Genomic DNA, 24,955 nt, shown 5'->3' on the forward strand with positions numbered 1-24,955 from the left:
ACAGAATCTACAGTTAAAAGACATTCTTTTTGAATGACACAGATCCTTAATGTCCTTAAAGCCAATACACATACACACACACACACACACACACACACACACACACACACAGCACAATTAGTGCCTCTCTATGAGGGGTAAGGTTACAGGTATCTCACTATCTAAGTTAGATATATTCTATAATGGAAGTGCAAAAAAGAGACATTTTTTTCTTTACAAGTTTTCAAGTATTACAAACAAATCTAAATACTACTTGAAAATGAAATGAACTAGTCATTTATAATTATTGAGAATAACTGTTAGCTAAAAATGACTATTTTTGAAATTCTCTATTATGAACAGTTATCAATATTTCAGGAATAAATGTGTATGTCAGAAAGCTGTGCTTCTAACTTTACATTTTTCCCTGGTCAAAAATAAACAACCCATGACTAACCTCTTTCATTCTTCATGTAAAATTTCTGAGTGCCTAAGAGAGATGGCCATAAAAAATGATAAAAATAAATTCTACGTAATTATGAAAATTAAAGTTGTATTTACTGTGGTTAATAAAGTCATTTATTAGTATACTACAATCTTAAAAATAGAGTTGAATAGTTTAAAATAGAGTTAATAAAATTAAGTGGAGAGATAAAATTATATCTTAAAATTCAGATCATCCATCTTAATAATTTCTAAACTGATAATTACTCCTGTGTCAGCATGGTATTGGAAGATGTTTAAAATATCATTTATCTTGCTCAATAAACTTAACTATTTTGTGTATTTACCCACTAATACATACAGTACCTGTTTAACTTTTATCTAGAAAGATTATAGAAAGTCTATGCTTCCCAATTTTCAAAGCTCTAATAATTGTATGCCTATATACTGAGGTCACTAAAACATCACCCTAACTTTGAGTATAACTCAATGTTTCAATGACATTGTTTATACCCTAAGAGAAGGAACTATGAAACAATCTAGTTCTAGATCTTTATATAAAAGATCAGTGAAGTAATTCATTTTCCAGTGTGAATTAATATTTATTAATTGGCTATTTATAAATATTCTTTATTAAATTATAAGCTAGGCCATTCCTGATTAATAACAGTCTAGAGATTCTATTGATTATAAGTAGATTATCGGGTAAAACACCACACAAAACTATTTTAAGAATGCTGAGGATAAAATTGGAGAAGTGGGGAGCAAAGTTTACAACAGGGTTATTGATTTAATAGACAAATTAAACCATTTACTGCCACATCCCTTCAGAGCACTTCGATCTGTACAAAAAGTTCTAATGTTTCCTTTTTTTAATTCCACACTCTGTTTCTGTACTAACTCTAAAGCATATAATCCGTTGCAATGTTCCTAAGCCTTTTACATGGTGAATTCCTTTCAGTCAATAAACAGTAATAATATAATTCTTGTTTCGAACTTTATCTTCTTCCTGAATATCCCTTAATTAGTACGAAACAGAATTAAATGTGACTGCAGTCTCACTATACGATTTTGAATAATTAGAAGAAAAAATACAAATTCCAAACTAAGCACCTAAGTCTTGTAAGAATTTACTGCCACCTTCAGGTTTTAATCAAAATGCAATCGTAGTACAGTTTTTACATTTCCAGGAGACAGTCCCTGGTTAATGTAGTTAAAATATTAACATTATTTTCTGTTTTGGGAAGCAAAGTGCTATCTAAGTTAGACTGCAGTACAAATGTCTTTCATGAAATACCCTTTCACCTTGTCTTTCATGATTCTTCTGCAATGTAATTGAAAATCAAAGCCTACAGTATTTTATCAGTCACTATATCTATAATTACATGCAGGGAGCTCCCAGAACACTGTCCAGAATATACCTAAGTATCTTCAGACTAAATCTAATTTAAAAAGCTCTTCAAGCAAAACAGTTTTAAAGGTTCCATGTGTCAGTGCCCTCCAGCCAAAGATGACCAGGAACACACCTATAGCTAAACAAGTTGGGTTTCTTGCTCATTGCAACGAGGGAACACACACACCATGGGGGCTGTGGGTGTCTGAGAAAGAAGGTGTGAGAAAGGACTTAGAAGATTTGGACTTATAGTGGGAGATTTGGGGTTGTGTTCATGGAAGTGGGGCTTGGCTCTGGATGGGATACTGTCAGGAAGTGGGGGCACTTCTGTGATTGGGCACTTTAATAAATCTTATTTATAAGGCAGGAGGAATGAAACAAGGCCAAAGCCATCATGGATAAAACAGCAGCAGCTGTTCATATTAGCCAGGATAGGGGAAGCTTTCAGATTTTTGTGGTTGGCATGCTGACCTTGGTTTTTTCTATACTTACACAAGATTATGAGGGGGAGCAGGGTCTTGGTTTTTTCGTCTCACTTCATCGCGGGCACAGAGTGGCCTTGTTTGATATTGATGTTCTATGCAATTCTTTATGCTCAACATAACACAAAGGCAAGTGCCAGACAGTTCCCAGTTGTCAGGGACTGCTTTTCTCTCTCAGGGGAACGTTTGCAATTCTACCAATACCTTTAGTGTTATTCCTTGAATTTGTGGTGAAATCATAGAAGTTTATTATTTTTTTTTAAGATGGAAATCAATATAATTTGAAGCCCTGGTGTTCATGATAAATGTTGTAAGCTAAAAAAAAAAAAAAAATTAGAAGGAGGGTATTTATTAGAAGACTCATGTAACATGAGGAAGATTGGGTGCAGGTAGACTGTGGGTGAGCTGGAAGCAGGAAGTTAAATGCCAAGAACAGTCTCTCATCTCTTCAGCTCTCCATGTCATCTTTCTCCACAGGGCAGGAAACTTAATTGCCTATTGCTTAATTGTCTTCCCAGTTACATTTAAAAAGGGACACTGACTCTCTTTCCACAGATATAATTTGAAAGATCCCAGGGGAGGGTTCCAGCTGGGGCAGCCTGAGTTACAGACCCATCTAATCTAAACAACTGTGACCAAGAATGGGCAGAGCATGAGAGAGATGGATGCTCCTATTGGAACCACATGGTTGGGGAAGAAACAGTTTCTGGAAAAAGTAGAACTGGAGTGCTGGGCAAAAGAACTGAAGTTCAGCCAGGAGTGAAAAAATCAGTTCAGGGTTTTAGAAATAAAATACCTGCTATAGGCAGTACTCTTTACAATAGTCAAGACATGGAAGCAACCTAAATGTCCATCAACAGATGACTGTATAAAGAAGATATGGTACATATATACAATGGAATATTACTCAGCCATAAAAAAGAACGAAATAATGCCATTTGCAGCAACATGGATGGACCCAGAGAGTATCATACTAAGTGAAGTAAGTCAGACAAAGACAAATATCATATATCACTTATATGTGAAATCTTAAAAAAAAATGGTACAAATGAACTCATTTACAAAACAGAAATAGACTCACAGACAGAGAAAACAAAATTATGGTTACCAAAGGGGAAAATGGGGGGAGGGGGTAAATTAGGAGTTTGGGATTAACAGATACACACTACTATGTATAAAATAAACAAGGACCTACTGTATAGCACAGAGAACAATACTCAGTATCTTGTAATAACCTGTAATGGAAAAGAATCTGAAAAAGAATATATATATATATATATATATATATATATATATATATATTTAAAAAATTTTTAAAGGTGATTAATAAAAAGTCTTGACATTAAAAAAAAAGAAAAAGAGAAGCACAGAAGAGTATGTATAATATTCCTTTAATGTAAATAACGGGTCCTGCTTTGCCCTATTTTATTTACCTAGCAGAAAAACAACCAATATAAGTCATGGAATCTTTTAAAGCTCAAAATGGAGAGAGAAAAAGAGGAAGTCCAGAGAACTAGGAGAGGACACAGGAGGCATCTTGCAGGCAGTGGACAGACCAGCATCCTCTCCTTCGTTGGTCTCCCTTCACCTCGGCAGCCTCGCAGAGAGTGGACTTGGGCCATGACCATGACTGGTGCTAAAAACTCCCTTGAGCAGCCACACCAGGAGGAGGGAGAGCTCTACAGGAGCGGAAGGGGAATGAGCAGACACAACCCTTGGGCTCCCCTGACTATGAGAAGCCTGAAACCTCCCAACAGACCCCTGGGCATGAGGGACAGTACAGCTCAAGGGTGTATAGGAAAGGCCCAAACCAATTTGGCCCTGACATAGTGGGTACTGTTATTATTTATACATATATAAGTATATTGATAAAATACGTATAGGTTAATACCATGGAGGGTAAGCTTCAAATCAAAATCTGCTATAGTGGGGGGGGGGAAGAACTGCGAGATTGGGACTGACATATACACACTACTATGTATAAAACAGAGAACTAATGAGAACCTGCTGTATAGCACAGGGAACTCCACTTCGCTGTACAGCAGAAACTAACACAACATTGCAAAACAACTATACCCCAGTAAAAAAATAAATCTAAAAAAATATTGCTGTAGCCAATGAATAATTTAAACAGTACCTGAAGTTTTTTTTAAATCGTCTTTCCTTAATAAGTGCAATTACCCATAAATGTACTTAAACATAATACACTGAAATCATAAATTTATCTTCAAAGTGAAAACACTTCACTATCTTTGCCATTACCAATAACATTTTCATATTTGCTCAATAATAAGTGAAATATATTTCTTTCAACATCCCACTAATAGCAGGTATCATTTAGCCTCTGCCTGAGGATCTGGTTTTCTAAGCCGTTTAACATAAATTATAATCTTTACTAGCAGAGATGAAATGCTACCATGTGGCCTGCTTCTGGACTAGAATTATGGCTCTTCTCTCTTCAAGAGAATGCAACAGTCTCCCGGCAAGTTCACCCACTTCAGACTTCTATTAGATACAGAAAAATGGAAAAGGAAAGGAAAAATTAACTCTAAAGACTGTTACTACATAACTTTTCCCCTTGACCTTCTTTAATAAATTGTGCCTTTGAAAGAGAATATATTAACTTCAAGTTTAGGAACAAAGAAATTTTAGACTTATAGTTGCTTTCTAGTTATAGATAGATGACAGATAGAAGACAGATGATAGATAACGTATATAACATATATACATTTTTCAGAAAGATTAGCAACTTGAGATAACTAAGTTTAAGACCATTCAAAATATAAGTTCTGCCACAATCTTTTGCCTTGCATACCTTGAGGAAAAAAACCCCATAAATTCCTAATATATGGTAAATTTATAAAGTAAGCATATCAGAATTCTGACATTTATATTCATTTTGTTTTAAACATGAAAAATATTAAATAATGACTTTGTTTATATACTAAACATAGTTCCTGGCACATGGCAGGCATTCGAATTACAAGTATTATTATCACTGGCTGCCCATGAGCCAGGGGCCACACTGGTCCAATAAACTGGACAGAGTAGCAAAGTACATAATACAGAAAGAACTTAGAGGGGGGCTGTGGACCAGGCCTGCACAGCGAGATCCTGGTCAGCAGGGCACCAGGAAAAAATAAAATCAAAAATAAGATACTAAAAGTAGAGTTGCCATGATCCAGCAATCCCACTCCTGGGCATATATCCAGACAAAACTATAATTCAAAAAGATACATGCACCCCTATGTTCATTGCAGCACTATTCACAATAGCCAAGGCATGGAAACAACCTAAATGTACACTGACAGATGAATGGATAAAGATGTGGCATATGTATACAATGGAGTATTAACCATAAAAAAGAATGAAATAATGCCATTTGCAGCAACGTGGATGGACCTAGAGATTAACATACTAAGCGAAGTAAGTCAGAGAGAGAAAGACAGATACCATATGATATCACTTATACGTGAAATCTAAAATATGACACAAATGAACATCTACAAACCAGAAACAGACTCACAGACACAGAAAACAGACTTGTGGTTGCCAAGGGGGAAGTGGGGCTGGGGAAGCATGGGTTCAAAGTTTGGGACTAGCAGATGCAAACTATTATATATAGAATGGATAAACAACAAGGTCCTACTGTATAGTACAGGGAACTATATACAATATCCTGTGAGAACCCATAATGGAAAAGAATAAGAATATATATATGTATAACAATCATTTTGCTGTACATCAGAAATTAACATGACACTGTAAATCAACTACACTTCAATAAAATTTTTTTTAAAATAAGATTATAACAATGTGCCCAGCACAATACCAGGAAGGGGCTATCTCACAAGAGGACAGGTGACCCCTTCAAGTTTCGATAAAACCATCTTTTGATTCCAAGTTTGCTTTCACACAGATTTTCCTAGAAGGAAAAAATATGTCAAGTAGTTGACTTGAGGAGTCTGGTCTCCTTCTCAGTGAAAATTATTAAACTGACACTCGGCTGTCACTTCAATCCACTGTGAATGGGTTGGTCTAACTCCCCCAGAGCTGTCAACTCAGGCATGTTATTAGTTTGATAGAGCTGCCATAACAAAATACCACAGACTGGGTGGCTTAAACAACAGAAATGTATTTTCTCACAGTTCTGGAGGTTAAAAGTCCAAGATTGAGGTGTTGGCAGGTTCGGTTTCTCCTGAAACCTCTCTCCTTGGCTTGCAGGTGGTGGACTTCTCACTGTCTTCACACGGTCCTTCCTCTGTGTTCATGTATCTGCCGTCCAAATTTCTCTGTGTCCAAATTTCCTTTTATAAGGACATCAGTCAGACTGGATGAGGGCCCAACCTAACACCCACTTTAACTTAATCACCTCTTTAAATGCCCCATCTCCAAATACAGTCACATTCTGAGGTAATGGGTGTGATGGCTTCAAAATATGCATTGGAGGAGCGGGGGGGAGATACAATTCAGCCCACAACAGGGCATATGAATAAAGTTTAAGTTTCTGGGCCTATGAAGTAAGGGGCAAGACTCTGAGCCACAGTGACCAATGAGGGAAACCGCCTCAATTAATCCCACCTGACATATCAGGCACACTTCCTGTAGTTCATCCATGAAGACAATATAAGGAACATACATTTTCCCTAACCCCATTCTGAGCTTTTGTGCTTTGAAAAATATTTTACATTTAGCAATTAAAATCATTTATATTCCAACTTGGCAAGAGACTACATAAATCCTAACTAGTGTATTCATTCATCCTACAACCATTTTCCTTATCAATTCATTTTAGTTCAGTTTTAGTGTACTGGACTTACTGGATCCAAAAACAAAATCAGAAATAACCAATGTCCTTGTTCTTCTTTTTAAATAATTATCAAGTATTTAAGATTGTACATGGTTCTGTCAGTGGTGTTTGAGTTCTGAGTAACAACACACATATCAAAACAACTTTTTTTTTTTTTTTGCGGTACGCAGGCCTCTCACTGCTGTGGCCTCTCCCGTTGCGGAGCACAGGCTCCGGACACGCAGGCTCAGCGGCCATGGCTCACGGGCCCAGCCACTCCGCGGCATGTGGGATCTTCCCGGACCGGGGCACAAACCCGTGTCCCTGCATCGGCAGGCGGACTCTCAACCACTGCGCCACCAGGGAAGCCCCTCAAAACAACTTTTACGTGAAGAAGTTTGCAATGAAAAGTACTCAGTGTCCAGTGAGAAGAAGGGACAGAATGAGGAATGTACATTAGTGTTTGCTAATAATTATTAGTGATGAATTGGATTACTGATGATTCGATTCTTTTAATGGGAAATGTCGAGAAGGGATAGACCAAAGATGAAATCCTGGAAGCTGTGACAGTTAAGGTCCATATATTGATACTAAGACAGAGTCTGATCGTAAACAAAGTACCAGCACCTGCTAGATCACATTTTGCAGATTCTAACAGTTCCCCCAAACTAGACCGTTTTTGACCAGAAGTCAAATGGCAAACTGCCAACAACGAAATATATTTTATAGTATTTCAATCATAGACAAGCATACACTTACCTGAATCAGTATCAATACTATGGAAAAGTTACATATGATATAAACATTGAAGTTCTGAAAGTAAATCTACTAAATCATAGTCAGTTTTTAAAATAAAGACTTTCTACTTAAAATTTCAGAACTTACACAGTACATTTTTATTAAAGTAGAACATATATTTAAATTAAATATAACTTAGCTGCCTTAAATATCTAAATATACCCCAAAAGAGGTTGAATTGTGGTTTAGGGACGCAGAAACATTTGTTCAACACTCCAACACTCCATATCTATTAATGTAAGTTGCCTTAAATCCTTCTTAGAAGTAGACAGGTTATAAATAATAAAAGTGCACAAGTCATTCAAGACACTACGAATGACACGCAAACACATCTTTTTATTATATACTAAATTTAAAAATCCAAATATTATTAAAAATGCTTATGAAACACTGTATACATAAGTACTGTCAAATACTATCAGATTATGACATTATGTACATTTGCTAAGGTTAATTAGAAACAGAACAACGTACATAACTGCTGATAATGAATTTCAGAAGTCAAACATTTTAACATTTGGCAACTCTGAAGTAGTGATCTGTACAGGAAGATGTTTGCAGAGGTAAAATAGCGAGAAAACAAATGGAAAAATGCAGATATTCCTGCCCTAAGTGTTAATAAGTAGATCTCTTCCTCATCCTCTTAAGTCTCAATATAACAGAAATTAAAGTGCACAAGACCACCAGGAATACCTGATTTGGTTGTACCCTAATATATACTACAGCCAATTGTGCTGCCATATTGAGGGTTTCAATTCCCTGTACTGTTCCTGAGGTTTTAGAAGTTAATTTTGAATGTGACTAGGGGAAGAGAGGCCAATACTTTCTAAATTGCACCAAGTGGCCTTAAAGTGTAGAAACACCAAAGATAAAAATATTAATTTGGGAATAGATTCAAGGAGATCATCCCTGTCTATTTTGCCCTAGGAATAAAATTAGGATACAAACCTAGTTTTACCTCTGGAAAATGCTTACTAAAAATCTGTTTCAAAAGATCAGACATGTACAGCAAGCACCACAATACTGTCAGTTACTGTCCACCACTTACATACTGCATCATAAATACCAGGCATATATACCTGCCCTCTAAAGGTTCACAAGAAATAAAGGTAGAAGCATGTTATTACTTGACACTAATTTTTCTAATCAACATGAAGTATAATTTGTAAAAAATAGGTCACCTCCATACAATCAAGGAAAAGAAGGAAAGCTGCTAGTCTACAAAAGTGCTCCTTTTAGCTTTCAAACCCAATAGCTTGAATTTCGGGTAAAACAAGATTGCAACGTAAGGCCATCAGTTCTAAATAAGCTGATGATGCCATCTATACATACTCACGTATATATGTTTAAATTTCAATTCTGATTTAACACAAATGTACTATTACAAACCATTTATAGGAAACATTTTATAGGGCTTATTTACAAATATATGATCAGTGACAAAGACACTGAAAATCAAGAAAACTGTGATAAATGTAGCCATTGCTAACATAGTTCACTAAAGGTAAGACAGATTTACATAAAAACCAAAGAAAAAAGTTTAGTAAGAAACCCCTACCATATATATACCTATTGGTCACTGGGCCAAAAAGGCAAATAAATGTAATGATCATGATTAAACTTTTATCACTGTCTCTTTCAATAACATATCAACATGAGGTCTATTTAGAGTACTACCTACAAATGCACAGTCTCTCATGATTCGATGAGAATATTAAGTTACTGAATATATTTTTTTATTCCCATGGCACATCATACTTGGTAACACTAATAACGTAGATTTAGATAACACTTAAATCATGATTATGAATGTTTAATTGAATATTTTCCTTTCTGTAGCTGTGAAATGTAAAGCTTAGATTTGCTTCCATCAGGCCTCTTAAACCAAACTTCATCATGGTTAATTGTTGTAATTATAGCACTAAAAAGAAAAAAAATACGAATGAATGAATTACAATATGCCTTCTCCACTCATTTTAGAGCACAAACTATAAAACCAAAATAGCTGGACTATAACAGTAGATTCAGGTATGTAATTGTCATTTACCGGAATGCTATCAGCAGGGCATGCCGTCAAAAATATCACATTAAGCAACACTTAATAGATAATCTCCTTTCTTTTCTTAATAGAGTTGGTAAAACTTACTACTAGAACTATTAAAAGCACACTGTCCCTAACTCCATTCCCACCCCACCTCCAAAAGAAGAAAAAGTGGAGCTAACACCACTCCTTATGTAGTATTACACCTCCAACTCATATCAGCCTTGGCAGTAGGAAATTTTTCAAATGCCAAACTTAATTTCCAGTGTCAAGCATCTGTGGTACTTGTACAGATTTTTTTTAACACTACTAATCTTTACATAGAAATCTTTCTAAAAATATATGTGTTTAATCCTCTTTTATGCTATTTCATCTCCTTTTTAACCACATTTATGCTAAGTAGTAGTAGTTAAATGTCTCAAAAGCAATAAGATAAAGCAAAGAATCCGTGGGTATCATGTATAACCTAGCAATTAATTAGCTCAATGAGCTTCTATGAGAAAAGTTACTATACACACTGATCCTGAAATGAGTATTCTATACTAAAAGCAAACACTTTATTTACTACTGATGCCTAGAAAAAGATAGTTTCTTACTGTAGAAGGTTACTACTCTGAGAATTAAACCCTAAACTACTAAAGGAATTAAAGCAGCAATGGGCAATAATATTTTCCAAAGGCCACACCAGATAAAACTTATAAGGCTCTATAAATAATTATATAAACTTTATTTAAGCCTAAACAGATTGAGCTTTTTAAAAGGCAATTTTTCAGTTTTCAAGTTATACTTTAATTCCCACTACTCTAAGTTTTTGTTAATTTTCAATTCCTTTCCCATTCTAATTGAAGCAAATTTTTAATCTAAAATACTGTAATATACCCCAAAAATTTAAGGATTAATAGAGCCACACTGTGGCAGCATACTGTCAAATTCATAACAGTCTGGTTTAAAGGTCATAATATTAGGATCATAGCAAGTCATCTATTATAAGAATTAATAAATGGGATTTCTTACCTGGCTAAATAATTCCAACATTTCCATTTGTGTTAATGCTTGTGTCCATGAACTTAATATGTAACTCTGGTGTATAAAATTAATACTGGTGTGTAAACATGCTAATCAAATCATATGTCAAGAGAAAAAAAGAATCCATAGGGAATTAATAATGTATTATGAATGCACTATGGAAGCAGCAAATATTTACTGACAACAATGTGGTAAACTCTAATACTGAGTAGCACTGAAATGATAAAGGCTTTTTACCTTGTAGGACATTCATCTTTCTTGTCAATACATATTGTCTGTCCACGTATATACCATTCACCATCATAATACAATCTTCCCTCTTCGGATCTAGCACTGTGCAGGTGTTTTTCCAGTTTCACAGGTGCTAAAGGGATCAGTTCAAAAACTGTTATACTAATAAGACATTGTCAGAAGAAAAGTGCAGAACACTAAGTATTAACACCAACCCATGCATATATGTGAAAAAACACTAAAAATATTTCTTAGCTAACAAACCTAAATCTAATAAAAACAAGAGAATCTCATTTCTTACATTTTTATATAATTCATTCAGTTTTTAATATAGCTATTTAATAAAGCTAAACAATATATAATAAATCAATTAACTAGACAAGTGTAAGAAGGAGAAGCAGATATATTATCAATTACTAGTGCCAACTTTAAGTGAGATTTAAAATCTGAATTGTCGTATTTCTACTGAAAATTACATTTTTCATATTTTCTCCCCTGCAGCTGACACTTCCAAAAAAGCAAAGTTTAATATATATTCCAAGAGTTCCCCAGGACTTTGATTCTAAAAAGGAAATGTCCTGAAGTAGAACTTCCATTTTGAAATCCTAGAAATGGTTTGAGATTTGCCAGATAAACTCATGCAGAGAAAAAGAATGTTCTTTATAGAAACACACTGTCAAAAGCATACCATGAAATACACACCTCTGCATCATTCAAATGTCACCACCTCAGAAAGGTCTTCCCCAACCACTCTACCCACTCCTCAGTTAATCTTCATCACAGCTTTATATTTCCTTCATAGCAATTATTACAATTTGTCAGTATCTGTTAGTTATCTATTTACATATACATTATTATTCTGCTTCCCCCCAAGGAAGTTCTAGGAGGTCCATCTGTTGCACCATTGTATTCCCAGAACCTCAAATAGTGCCTCCTATATAGAAGGTGTTCAATAAGTATTCACTCATTCATTCGTTCAACAAATGTTTTCTGAGCACTGCGACTAAAAGAGAGATGTTTCTGATCTTTGTGGAGCTTACGATTCTCTCAGGAGACAGGTAAACATGTAAACAATCAATAAAAAATTACAAATTGTGTTAAGTGCCATGAAGAAAACAAATAGTACACATGCTAAAGATAACATAACAGGGGTCGGGGAGGAGACCCACTCAACAGTGTAGTGAGACTCTTAAAGGAATCCATGACTCAAAAATGTTCAGAATATAGGTAGTTACCCTTCCACCTAATTCCCAAGGGAAGCAGTTTAGTACAATATTGCTAACAATTTCCTGACATCATATAACGTTTAAAAGAATCCTTGGGTTAAATATAAAATAGAAATTGATCTCTTATAGATTATCTGTTGGGATACGTCTCTTCGTATTTAAAACATGTTTTATTTAAAATTCTTGCTTCAATTGCTCTTAGGATTAGGAAACCTCATACAGTGAAAGTAGGCAGAAACAGAGAAAGTTACCCTAGACAATAATGCCCATCATTACTTTGGCAGTGATTTCAGACCTTCCAAAAAACTGTGAAAGTATAATTTGATATAAATTTTACTAAGGCATATCAGAATGTGTAAATCTTAGTGGTGTGTAAATTTTCTTGATGAATCCCACTGCCAGCACTCTAATCTCTCGCCTAGAAAACACAAGCACAGAAGAAATTTTGCCCACAATTCCAGAGGATTCACAGGCTCCCTGAAGGCCATCCACGGACTCCTAAAACCTCCCCTACAGAATTACTGAACCCATAAAAAACACTAAGTACATACTTTTAAAATTACTGATCCATTATCAGCAATTGAAATGTAGTTGAAACACTAAAAGAAGAAATACATTCCATTCAGAAATCTTGAAACTTTTACGTGAGACAAAGACTCCAGAAGAATTCCTCATAATTCTGGGGATAGTGTTCACTGATGAAATGAAACCAGTGATAGGGGACTGACTTAAAAAGTCTCCATAGCGAAGATTTCTGAACTCAGACTAAATGACTTACGTTCTGTTTTCACTCTGTGTGGACCCAGTGTAGCCATTGCCTTAATTAAAAAAAAAAAAAAGAAGAAGAAAGATGTCTGAGTTCATAGGCAAAGTATATTTTAGTTTCTATTTAATATATACAACACTACCGATAAGCTCAATAACAAACAGTGAAATACAATCTTTAGCTGCTTCAATAAATTGGTAGTATCTAAGATCATAGGAATATATAAAAAGAATAACAATTTCTCCTAAAGGTGTTATCAATATCCGAAATAATCTCAAATTCTCAACTAAGAAGCTTCTGAAAATAGAAAAATTTAATAAGAAAACAAGTCTCCACTTTCAAACAAGCACAGAAAATCCTATAATGCTTGAATGTTTAAAGACAGGATGCAAGACATATGATAAGGGTTCAAATATTCACTTTCGTTCATTCAACAAATATTTATTGAGTGTACTCCATGAGCCATTATCAGGCTAAGAACTAGGCACAGAATGGTAATTTATTATTATTTTGGGGTAACCTAAATAAACGCTTTTCTGCACTTTTGCATGAATTATTAATTACATTATCACGGGAAAATACAGTCAAACAGCTGACATGCATCTCTTAAAATACTCTTGCAGGGACTTCCCTGGTGGCTCAGTGGTTAAGAATCCTCCTGCCAATGCAGGGGACACAGGTTTGAGCCCTGGTCCGGGAAGATCCCACATGCCACGGAGCAACTAAGCCCGTGCACCACAACTACTGAGCCTGCATGCCACAACTACTGAAGCCCGTGCGCCTAGAGCCCATGCTCCGCAACAAGAGAAGCCAATGCAGTGAGAAGCTTGTGCACCGCAACAAAGAGTAGCCCCCTGCTCGCCATAACTAGGGAAAGCCCACGTGCAGCAACGAGCACCTAACGCAGCCAAAAATAAATATAAACAAACAAATAAATAAATAAATTTATTTAAAAAACTCTTGCAATCCACTATTATCTGTATTAGTATTAACTGTCTTAGAGAGACTGTTGCAAAGTAAAGCATATTTACAATAATATTTTGATGTATTAGTGAAAAATCATAGACTCTTAAAAAGTAGACTATAAAAAATATACTTGGATTCCATTGCTCTTTAATCATACCTTCCTTATTGTTGTCCAGTCTTCAAGAATATCAAGATCTTGTAGCATATAAACTATATACGGACGTTGAAAAGTCAAGGTCAATTTAGCTGTAAGAATTTCACATTTTGAATTATACTTCCAAACTTCTGTTTTTCAGAGAATGGAACAAAGACCTCTGGACAAAAACCTTCAGCATGCTGAATTCTGACTTCAAATTATTCTTCAAAAAACTCAGTACCAGGATAAATATGTTCCAGTACTTCAGATGTTATAACCATATTCCCTTAGTCCTATGGTATCAAGGATAGCAAGATACACCACCAACCTAATCACTGGTTTGAGGTGGGGGGAAAAAGGCAGGAGCGAGGGGAGGGTACCAAAGGGAATGCCAAGACTGAATGCACATACTAATTTAATTTAAAGACACTCCACTTTCAGAGACATTAAAAATGTTAAAAAGTACACATGAGGGCTTCCCTGGTGGCACAGTGGTTGAGAGTCCACCTGCCGATGCAGGGGACGCAGGTTCGTGCCCCGGTCTGGAAAGATCCCACATGCCGTGGAGCGGCTGGGCCCGTGAGCCATGGCCGCTGAGCCTGCACGTCCAGAGCCTGTGCTCCGCAATGGAAGAGGCCGCAACAGTGAGAGGCCCGCGTACCACAAAAAAAAAAAAAAAAAAGGTACACATGAGAATTAAGCAATCATGCTACATACTACACAGCTGCTTCACATCAAAGCCCTTGTTACCTACAAAGCCATGTTAATTTCAAAGTTGGGATCGTGACTAAATTTCTACTCCTTCCCTACTCCTCTTAATCTAAACTATACCCTTCTGCCTTCAATCGGTTTTATAAATCATCTTTTGCTTATTACAGAATCATGCAAATAAAGACAATGTATACTAACAAGTTACAAAGATATGCACAATGCAAAAATGTACATTAAAACAAAACAAAACAAAAACCCCCAGAAAATTTGAAAAAGGATATCTGAAACCACAACTGGCTTCTTTTTGTCAGGACTGAAAGGGTCCTTCCTCTTTTTTCTCGACTGAAGCTCATCGTTCCACAGCTCTGGCAAGTAAATAAAAATTAAGTATTAGCTGATTTCTAGAGATCAAAGGAGGAAAAAAAGACTATATAATTTCATAGTAGCAAAATTTCATTGGTGTCTATGTTTATATACTGTATATATGTGTATACTATACATATATATGACTATATATAATTTCATGAGCAGTTATATATTTTGAATTTTCCTCTGCTTTTACTAGAGCAAAATTCAACTTGGCACTTAGTGACTAATAACTGATAAACATATGTCAGGCACTTTGTTAAATATACATCGCATGAATGGTCTCAACTAATCCTCAAAGCTACCTCTGAGGCAGAGGTAATAGTCTCATTACTTCAATTATAGGAGGAGACTGATTTAGAAAAGCTAAAGTAACTGTCACCCATGGTCACCCGACTACAAGTAATGCAGCATTAGAGCTCAGCTTGTCCACTCTGTCTACTCCATATCAGAGAAATAGAATTTATAACAAGTAAAATAATACATATGCAAGAACAATAGGATAACCCAGTAAATCTTCCATCCAGTGTAGAAAGCTTTTCCATAGTACCTCTGAAAAAGCCATTTCACTTTGGACTGATCTAATTAGTAGTATTTCCTTTTCCTGAGACAAAAATCTGCCTCCCTGGAAAGTCCACCCATTTGTCCTAGTTTGTGTGGGACCAAAGAGAAAAGGGTTTTATTCCTTCTTCCACATGACAATCTTTCAAGGCTTAGAGGAAAGAACATATACTACAGCTGTCTTCCAATACTATTCTTATGTTATAATAATATTCTTACTATTCCTGTAGTATACTATCTTATGCCTATAGTTCCTGTCTCACTTCTGTTTTGTTCCCTTTCATGTGCTCCATTTTCTACGTCTTTCTGAAGTGTGAGTCCAAATCAAAGCAACGATCACAATCATATCAAATTCTTTAGCAGTCTTGCCCTTTCCTCTCTCATTAGGACACTTCATTTACATAACATATGTAAAGGAGACTACATACAGCGAGACACCTCAGTAAACCAAAGGTTTAGTGTCACTTAAACATGACAGTCACAGCATTCCCCTCACCTGAGGTAATATCAATGCTATGCCTGTCCTCTTCAAGCCTTCTTATCTTCTCTTCTAGTTCACTCTGCACTGTATCATATAACAAAAGCTTTTCACTCTGAAAAAAAAGCAGATCACACATAAGTAGAAAGAACAAATCGGTCTATCTTAACTAGAAGTACCAAATAACTCACTCTTAAAGTATTTTAACATATGGCGCTTTTGTTTAATTTCAACTTAAAAATTTTAATGATAAAATGTCAAATATATGAATAAACACTAGAAAATATAGAATCTAAATATAGGGAGAACTATATACAATTAAATTGTTTAAGAACATCTAAATTTATATGTGATAAATAAAGAGGCAAATATTTACTTTACAAAAAAACTCATAGTAAGCTCCCATGGCCCCTTTTAAATATAAGCAGGTCCCACCTGTACCACAATGGAGACCTTGTCCTATAAAGTATATCATTATAAAATGGATCACTTTTTCTCATCAGAACAATTCCTCGTTAATATCGCAGAATCATATTAAAATAGACTAATATATCACCAGGAGAAAAATTCAAATCTAAACTTTACAATTATTTTAAACAATTCAATTATAGTCAAAACCCTAAAATTACAGAATAATTATATCCAAATCTTTCAACAAAACTACAGAAAGATTGAGTCACTTGCTAAGAGACAAGACTGTTCACTAGTAAATCAGACTAGAATCCAGGTCTACTAGTTCTAGCCCACTGTATCCCTTATTTTAAAAGCCATAGAATGCACATCAGTATAATATACAGATTTATTATATAAAAAGCTATGACAGATTCCCACCCACCCACCGCACCCTTATCTCTAGTAAGGATATTAGCCTGTTGGGCCAGATGTATAGCTAGATATGACTGTCTCATAGAGGCCACTGGAATGCAGTTAGTTATGATTTCTTGTGGATGGCACTGGCCATGCTCATTTTCAGCATTCCCAGTGTCAGTTATGAAGTCCTCTCTTTGGGTTTGAAATTTAGAGTCTACAGATGCTTGAAGGTTCTCCTGAGTGGTAGAGAAAAGATGGCTTTTGTCAGGTTGAAGCAATCTAGGAGCTAGAGAGAAAGCAAAGCTGAAGACTAAAATTAGATCTCATATGAAAAATTACCTCATTACATGCTACTCTCTATGCTTCCTTCCTTTTACTTACCCCTCTGCCTTTGGTAAAGTCTAACAGATATTCTAGCCTTATCTACATTGTATTAAAAGAATTGGGAAATGTTATGTAGCAGAGAAAAAGGGAGAGCAGGCTGTGGCCACAGTCAAGATCGTGTGACCGCTATAAATAGAGCCAGATTCTCCAACCAAAGATGACTCTGAATGCTAAGCAGGAGTGATAAAGCTTTTGCTTTTAAGAATATTTCAATTAAAAAAAAACTTTTAAGTAAAAATAAAAATTAACATTAAAAAAAAAGAATATGGAAGTTTAACTGCTGCATTCTCTTTGCTTTCCATTGATAAATTTACCCTAGGCCAAGCAGAAATTCTAAAATAAATCTACCAATCATTCTTTACAATTTAAAAAAAAAAAGCCACAGTGGGACTAAAATGTTTGAAGCTTTGAAACTATCTCTAAAAATATAATAGGTATATTTTAAAGTATACAAATAGAAGTATCTTGAATCTATCCTCACTGTTATTTCTTTGATCTCTCCCTTATCCCCAACCCCTCAACAACTTTCCCTGAGAAGGAAAGTCATAATGAAGCAGCTAAAAGACACCTAGAAAAGGAAGAGGCATCCAAACTCCCTTGCTTTGGTACCTGTAGAGGCCTCTATAGTCAATAGGTAACTTAGCTTTTTTAAAGTATTACTAATTATAATTACATGTTTGGCTTCAAAATCCCACAACCCTCCAATCTCCATACCTATACTTAGTGAACCTGCTCACTGAGCCCTTTCGCAGGCTGACACCTATGCTCCTTCTCATCAGGGCAATGCCAGGGAGCCCCAGGAAAGTGGCTTCAAGGTTCCGTGTTTGTACTCGTCTCCCCCTGGCCTGGGTTCAGAACCAACTCCCTTTCGGCAGTTCCCTGACTTAGGCACCTCACAGTTCCCAACCTGGAATGGAGTCCTCGGAGATTTTCAAAGACTAGCATTACCAGAGAGCAAACCATATTAAAAAGCTACAATCATTTTTTTTTTAAAGTGGGATGCACTGGAATGAAAAGATAAGCAGAAAAGAATTTAAAAGCCAAGAAATAGATGCATTGGTTACAGGAAATTTTATGAAAAAGGTGACTTTTCAAAGCATTTGGAAACCTGATGACAATAAATGACAACAAAAAATAAGTTTAACTATATAGAGAAAAACTCAGGTTCTTTGCCTCATGTTATACAAAAAAATTAATGGACTAAAGAGTTAAATTTACGAAATGAAATCCAAAAGAACTAAAGGAAAGGGACTTCCCTGGTAGCCCAAGGGTAAAGAATCCGTCTTCTAATGCAGGGGACGCGGGTTCAATCCCTGGTCAGGGAACTAAGATCCCACATGTCATGGGGCAACTAAGCCCACGGGCCACAACAACTGAGCTCCCGTGCCTCGACGAGAGAGCCCACATGCCACAAACTACAGAGCCCACGCACTCTGGAACCCACGTACCACAACTAGAGAGAGAAGACCCTGCCGCCACAACGAGAGAGAAGCCCGTACACTGCAACGAAGAGCCCGCGCAGCACAGCAAAAGATCCTGCATGCCTCAATGAAGATCCCATGTGCCGCAACTAAGATCTGACGCAGCCAAAAAGGAAAGAAAGAAAATCAACTTCAAAGAACTAAAGGAAAGATAGTGACTCTATTTGATGATGGGGTGAAAGAAGTCTTTCAAAGCACAAAAATTAGAAGGACAAGTTATTTTTTTAAAACTATGCACACAGAAATTAAAAACACATTAAAAAGCAAACAAAAGTAAGAGGAAGGCAATAAAAAAATATTTACAACATGACAAAGGCCTAATAACCATAAGATGGAATTAAACAAGCATGGATAAATCAGTAAGAAAAATCTAAATACTATCCATACTCACTGCCAAAATCGGCCAAAAAAGAGACAGAAAACACAACTGCAAACTGAAATGTGCATTATGTGATATTATTTTTCACTTGACAAAGTTGTTTCATTCTTTTCAAGTATAATAAACAATGCCAACCAATATTGAGAATATAAACCAACTCAACAATTTGGAAAGTAATTTACAAACAAGTATTGAGGACTTTACTGATTGTATCCTTTGATCTAGTAATTACACTGAAGATTCCATCCTAAGGAAATAACAACCTCGACCAATGCTGTACGGAAAAGGAGGCTCACAACAGCAATACTCGTAATGCCAAAAACTAGGAACAAAGTAAAATCCAATAATAGAGTATTGGCTACATAAATTATTGGACATCCATACTACTACTCTGCAGACACCAAAAATTCAGAATTCAAAAAGTAGGGAGAAACTGCTAGAGTAAGATTACAAATGAACCCAGATCATAAACTCTCTCTTCCACTAAGACATAATGAAATAAACAAAAATATGTACAAAATAAATCAACAAACCACACTTGTAGTTATCAGACAAAGGAAGGGGCACAATGTCATGCCATAATCTCTGAACGTGGTGACTAAACTGAGACAGAACCCCAAGACCTGCATTATATACACTACACACATGCGTGCACTTCATAAAGAAAGAATATGAGAGAAGGGGGAATATTCTGAAAAGTCTGAGTTACACTTCCAAATCTAGAAAGAAATGAAGGAGGGTCTGGATGGGGGAAAATACATGAAAAGCCCCAGAGATAGAAAGCCCTCTTCATCATGGTAGGCTCACCAGTGAGAAGAAAACTTCCACAGCTCAGCAGCTGACAAGCTATGCACATAGGCAGATTGTATTGACTCACTCTTAAATATGAATGATGGCCAAAGGTGACTAGTTATTTGTGAAAAGCATCGAAATGAAAGACATAGAGACAAACAAACAAAAAAGAAGTATAAAGAAACAGACACAAGTCAAGACACAGAAAAAAATTTCAAAACAACTACATTTAATACCCACAGAAGAAAGCAATTACACCCATCAGGAAAGAACAGGAGTTAGAAAAAATATTAAAAAATGAGTAATCAGAGGGCATAAGTGCTCTTGGAAATTAAATACATAACAAAATAAAATATTTTGTAAAACGAGTGGATGAGACAATTGAATATGCTCTAAAAAAGAATAAAATAAGAATGAAGGGAGGGAGGGGTAGGGACTTCCCTGGTGGCGCAGTGGTTAGGAATCCGCCTGCCAATGCAGGGGACACGGGTTCAAGCCCTGGTCTGGGAAGATCCCACATGCCGTGAAGCAACTAAGCCCATGTGCCACAACTGAGCTCATGTGCCACAACCACTGAAGCCCACGCACCTAAAGCCCGTGCTCTGCAACAAGATAAGCCACTGCAATGAGCAGCCCACGTGCTGCAACGAAGAGTAGCCCCCGCTCGCCGCAACTAGAGAAAGCCCGCGCACAGCAATGAAGATCCAATGCAGCCAAAAATAAATAAATGTTTAAAAAATGAAGGAAGAGGGGTGGAGGGAGGTACAATAAAAATATATAAGATCTATATAATATGTAATAATTATATGAAATATAAGAAAATTCAAAGATCAATCTTGGAGGTCCAGCAGCCAACCAATAAGAGTTTCAAAAAGAGAAAACAGAAAATAATGGAGAACAATATAAGGAAATACCCAGAACTAAAGATATGAGTTTCCTGATTTAAAGGTTCCTTTGAGTATTCATAATGAATGAAAAGAGACACACACCAAGGCACATCATCTTGCTGTTCCACAGCACCAAGGATAAAGAAAAATAGGTATTCAGGAAGAAAACAGGTCACGTACAAAGGATCAGGAATCAAAATAAGAGGCTTCTCATAAGCAATACTGGGAGCTATGGAAGACAATGGAAAAATGCCTTCAAAATTCTGAGGAAACATGATTACTTACCATCTAGAATTCCATACTCTGAATTGTGAGTTAAGATGTTTTTTGACATGAAAGATGTAGGGGTCTTAAAACATGTCCAATAAATGTTTGACATGCCTCCCTTCAAAAGGTAGAGTCTAATTCCTCTCCCCTTGAATGTGGGTAGGACTTAGTGACTCATTTCTAATGAACAGAATGTGGCAGAAATCTAAGTTATTAAAAACCCTGTCACTTCTGTCTTGCTCTCATGACCCGTTCACTCTAGGAGAAGCCAGTCACCAGGTCATGGGGGCCCTCAGTGAGCCTGTGGAGAGGCCCATGGGACTAAGGCTTCCAACCAACAACCAGCAACAGCTTGCCAGCCTTGGAAGTCAGTCACTTGGGAAGCAGATCCTCAAGCCCCCCCTCAAGCCTTCAGACAACTGCTTCCCTGGCTGACCTCTTCACTGCAACTTCATGTGATTCCCTGAGTCGGAACCACCCAGCTAAGTTGCTCCCAAATTCCTGACAACAGAGACTGCGAAATAATAAATGTTGATTATTGTTTTAAGCGACTAAATTTTGGAGTAATTTATTACAAAGCAATAGATAACCAATACAAGAGGTCTCAAACAACTAACTTCTGTACACTTTTTCCCAAGAAGCTACTCTATGAAACTGAAAAAAGAAAACAAGATCTAGCAGGAAAGATGTAAAGGGAATTTCCAGGGTGATGGTGAAGAGATACCCCTGAAGACAGAGATGCAGCTGGCCTAGAAAGCATCTGAAGGATGTAGCAGGAAGGAACAGGTGAACAAGGGGTCCAGGTGTGAAGAAGTTGAGCCCAGGAGGGAGGACTCCAGAAGGAAATGGGTCTCATGGATTACCTGATGCATTTGATCACGTGGAAAATGGCATTGGGGGTTTTCATAAATCTGCTGGAGTCTCTGGGAAGAACTGGTAAATAAGAGAAAACTAACAAACAATAAATGAAGCAATTCATCTCAAGGTTAAAAAAATAGTTGTACAAAAAAGGGAAGTTTAAGCAAAGTAGAACTCTTGGATCAGTAAACAATATTTACAATAAGCACAAAAATTGTGACACAACAATACTAGAAGAATGAGATGAGGGGAACTATTATGGAATCCTCAGCTTTCATAATAGGAAACTGAAAGGTAATATCTAAAACTGATATTATTTAGAAATATGAGGGTAAACTCCAGAAGCAGTAGATAAAAGATTCTGATAGACAATTGCTGCTGGGATGTAAAATATGGAGATGGGAGAGGGGCTGCTGTTTTTCATCACAAGCCTGTGCCTTCAGAAATATGTACACACATTACCCAGTAAAAACTGATTTTTAAAAGGGTATTTAGGGAGGGGCAATTGGATGAAGACAATCAAAAGGTACAAACTTCCAGTTATAAGATAAACAAGTACTAGGGATGTGATATACAACATGATTAATATAACGAACACTGCTGTATGTTATATATGAAAGCTGTTAAGAGAGCAAATCCTAAGAGTTCTCATCTCGAGGAAAAATATTTTTTTCTCTTTCTTTAATTTTGTATCTATATGAGATGATGAATGCCCATTAAACTTATTATGATGATCATTTCACAATGTATGTAAATTAAATCATTATGCTGTACACTTTAAACTTACACAGTGCTATGTCAATTATATCTCAATAAAACTAGAAGAAAAATTTTTAATTTTTCAAAATAAAACATAAAACACAAAATGACCCTCCCAAAAAAAGTATTTAGAGCCATAAGGAAATGCTCATGAAATGCTGCTTATAAAAAAGTTAGGATACAAAATAGTATACATAGAGTCATATCAGCTATGTGAAAAACAATTATACAAACACACATACTTATTAACAGTAATTACTTATGCTTGGTAGATTATGGTTGCTTCTATTGTCTTCTTTAGACTTACTTCTCAAGTTTTCTCAATAGACAGTTATTAATGTTACAATCAGAAAACAAAAAATAATTAAATGAATAGACAACCAAAAAATCAGAGCTCTGAAGAGCTCTCACCAATCTTCTCAAGAACTGAAATCCTAACCCTGAACCCTAAGGGCCTGGCTGAGACCTTGCTACCACCTGCTGTCACATCTGAAAACTCATTTGCAGCTCTGTGGGGAGGCTTAAATGAGATAACCTAAATAAAGCATGTCCACCCATCTTAGTGCCTGGCACACTGTAGTATTCTATAAATGTGATTTTCTCCCTTAATTTGACAAAACCATCTGCTGCCTGATTGTCTCTGTGGTTTTTGGCACACTCTCTATGTGCATACCTGTGTGAACCTGTCTAGTCTCTGGTCCCGGCCCCTCCTTTCTATCTGCTGTTAATCAAACTTTTATTCTGACAACTGTCAGTGTGTCTTCCTTCTTCCCACTTCCCTTGCCTCTCAGGTTATTTCTATATGAGTCAAATGTAGAACTAAGGAACAAGCAGATACAAAGCCCTGAACAACAAGTTCAGATTTAATGGTAAACTGCATGAATGACTAGAAAGATCAAAGGATTTCAATCCTGGTCTGCTGCTTATTAATTGTGTGACCCCCAAGCAAACTATTTAACCTCTCTGAGCCTTAGTTAACCCATTCATAAAAGTCAAGATAATTCCTATGCTATAAAGTTGTTGTAAGTATTAAAATGAGAGAATGAATATAAAACACATAACACTCTAAATGTAAGTTCCCATTCACCCTTTATTTCCTATCTAAAATGCCCGTGAACTACTAGTGAGTATTTTCAGATTAATTATATAATTAAACAGAGTAATTATAATATTAATTATGTATTAAACATACAAAACAGCAAGCCATAACTAAACCACAAGAAATTTAGGTAAATATTTAGCATCTCTATGGAGGAGGGAGGACTGTCAAAGCTGAAAAATGATGGAAGAGAAAGAATATCAATATAATTGTCTAATTAAAAAACATTACTTGAAGATATCTTATTGACTTTTATTTATGGCAATATAGTAGACTAGATATCCACAAAAAACAAAACAAAACTTCCACCACACCTAGACAGACATTCTAGATAAAATACCACAAAACCCTTTTTTAAAGGTATAGCTAATCCCTTAAGAAAGTAAGAGATTACCCCCAGGGACCAAATATAAACAAGGAGCTAGAAACCAGCATGCTAACCTGATACTAAAGCTGGGGTTTTCCAAAATACAGCAGAGGGAGGAACACTCCCAAACTCATTCTACGAAGCCACCATCACCCTGATACCAAAACCAGACAAGGATGTCACAAAGAAACAAAACTACAGGCCAATATCACTGATGAACATAGATGCAAAAATCCTCAACAAAATACTAGCAAACAGAATCCAACAACACATTAAAAGGATCATACACCATGATCAAGTGGGATTTATCCGAGGGATGCAAGGATTCTTCAATATACGCAAATCATCAATGTGATACATCATATTAACAAATTGAGGAAGAAAAGCCATATGATCATCTCAATAGATGCAGAAAAAGCTTTTGACAAAATTCAACACCCATTTATGATAAAAACTCTCCAGAAAATGGGCACAGAGGG

At 36.1% G+C, this 24,955-nt stretch overlaps 1 protein-coding gene across 2 annotated transcripts in view; it reads right to left on the minus strand.

Moving 5' to 3' along the window:
• Positions 1-8,201: 8,201 nt before the first annotated feature.
• Positions 8,202-24,955, minus strand: part of BRMS1L (BRMS1 like transcriptional repressor) — a 39,779-nt gene continuing 23,025 nt past the window's right edge. Inside the window, exons 5-10 of one of the 2 annotated variants that reach the window (XM_007462596.1) lie at positions 16,412-16,508; positions 15,270-15,353; positions 14,299-14,363; positions 13,188-13,227; positions 11,190-11,316; positions 8,202-9,806 (exon numbers count right to left, since the gene is read on the minus strand). In XM_007462596.1, the coding sequence (XP_007462658.1) occupies positions 9,689-9,806; positions 11,190-11,316; positions 13,188-13,227; positions 14,299-14,363; positions 15,270-15,353; positions 16,412-16,508 (531 nt within the window). In that variant the 3' untranslated portion in view covers positions 8,202-9,688. The remainder of the gene's footprint in view (positions 9,807-11,189; positions 11,317-13,187; positions 13,228-14,298; positions 14,364-15,269; positions 15,354-16,411; positions 16,509-24,955) is intronic. The other variant, XM_007462597.1, reaches the window with a different exon arrangement.

This window comes from Lipotes vexillifer, unplaced genomic scaffold (assembly GCF_000442215.2).
Source record: "Lipotes vexillifer unplaced genomic scaffold, Lipotes_vexillifer_v1.1 scaffold1112, whole genome shotgun sequence".
NCBI lineage: Eukaryota > Metazoa > Chordata > Mammalia > Artiodactyla > Lipotidae > Lipotes > Lipotes vexillifer.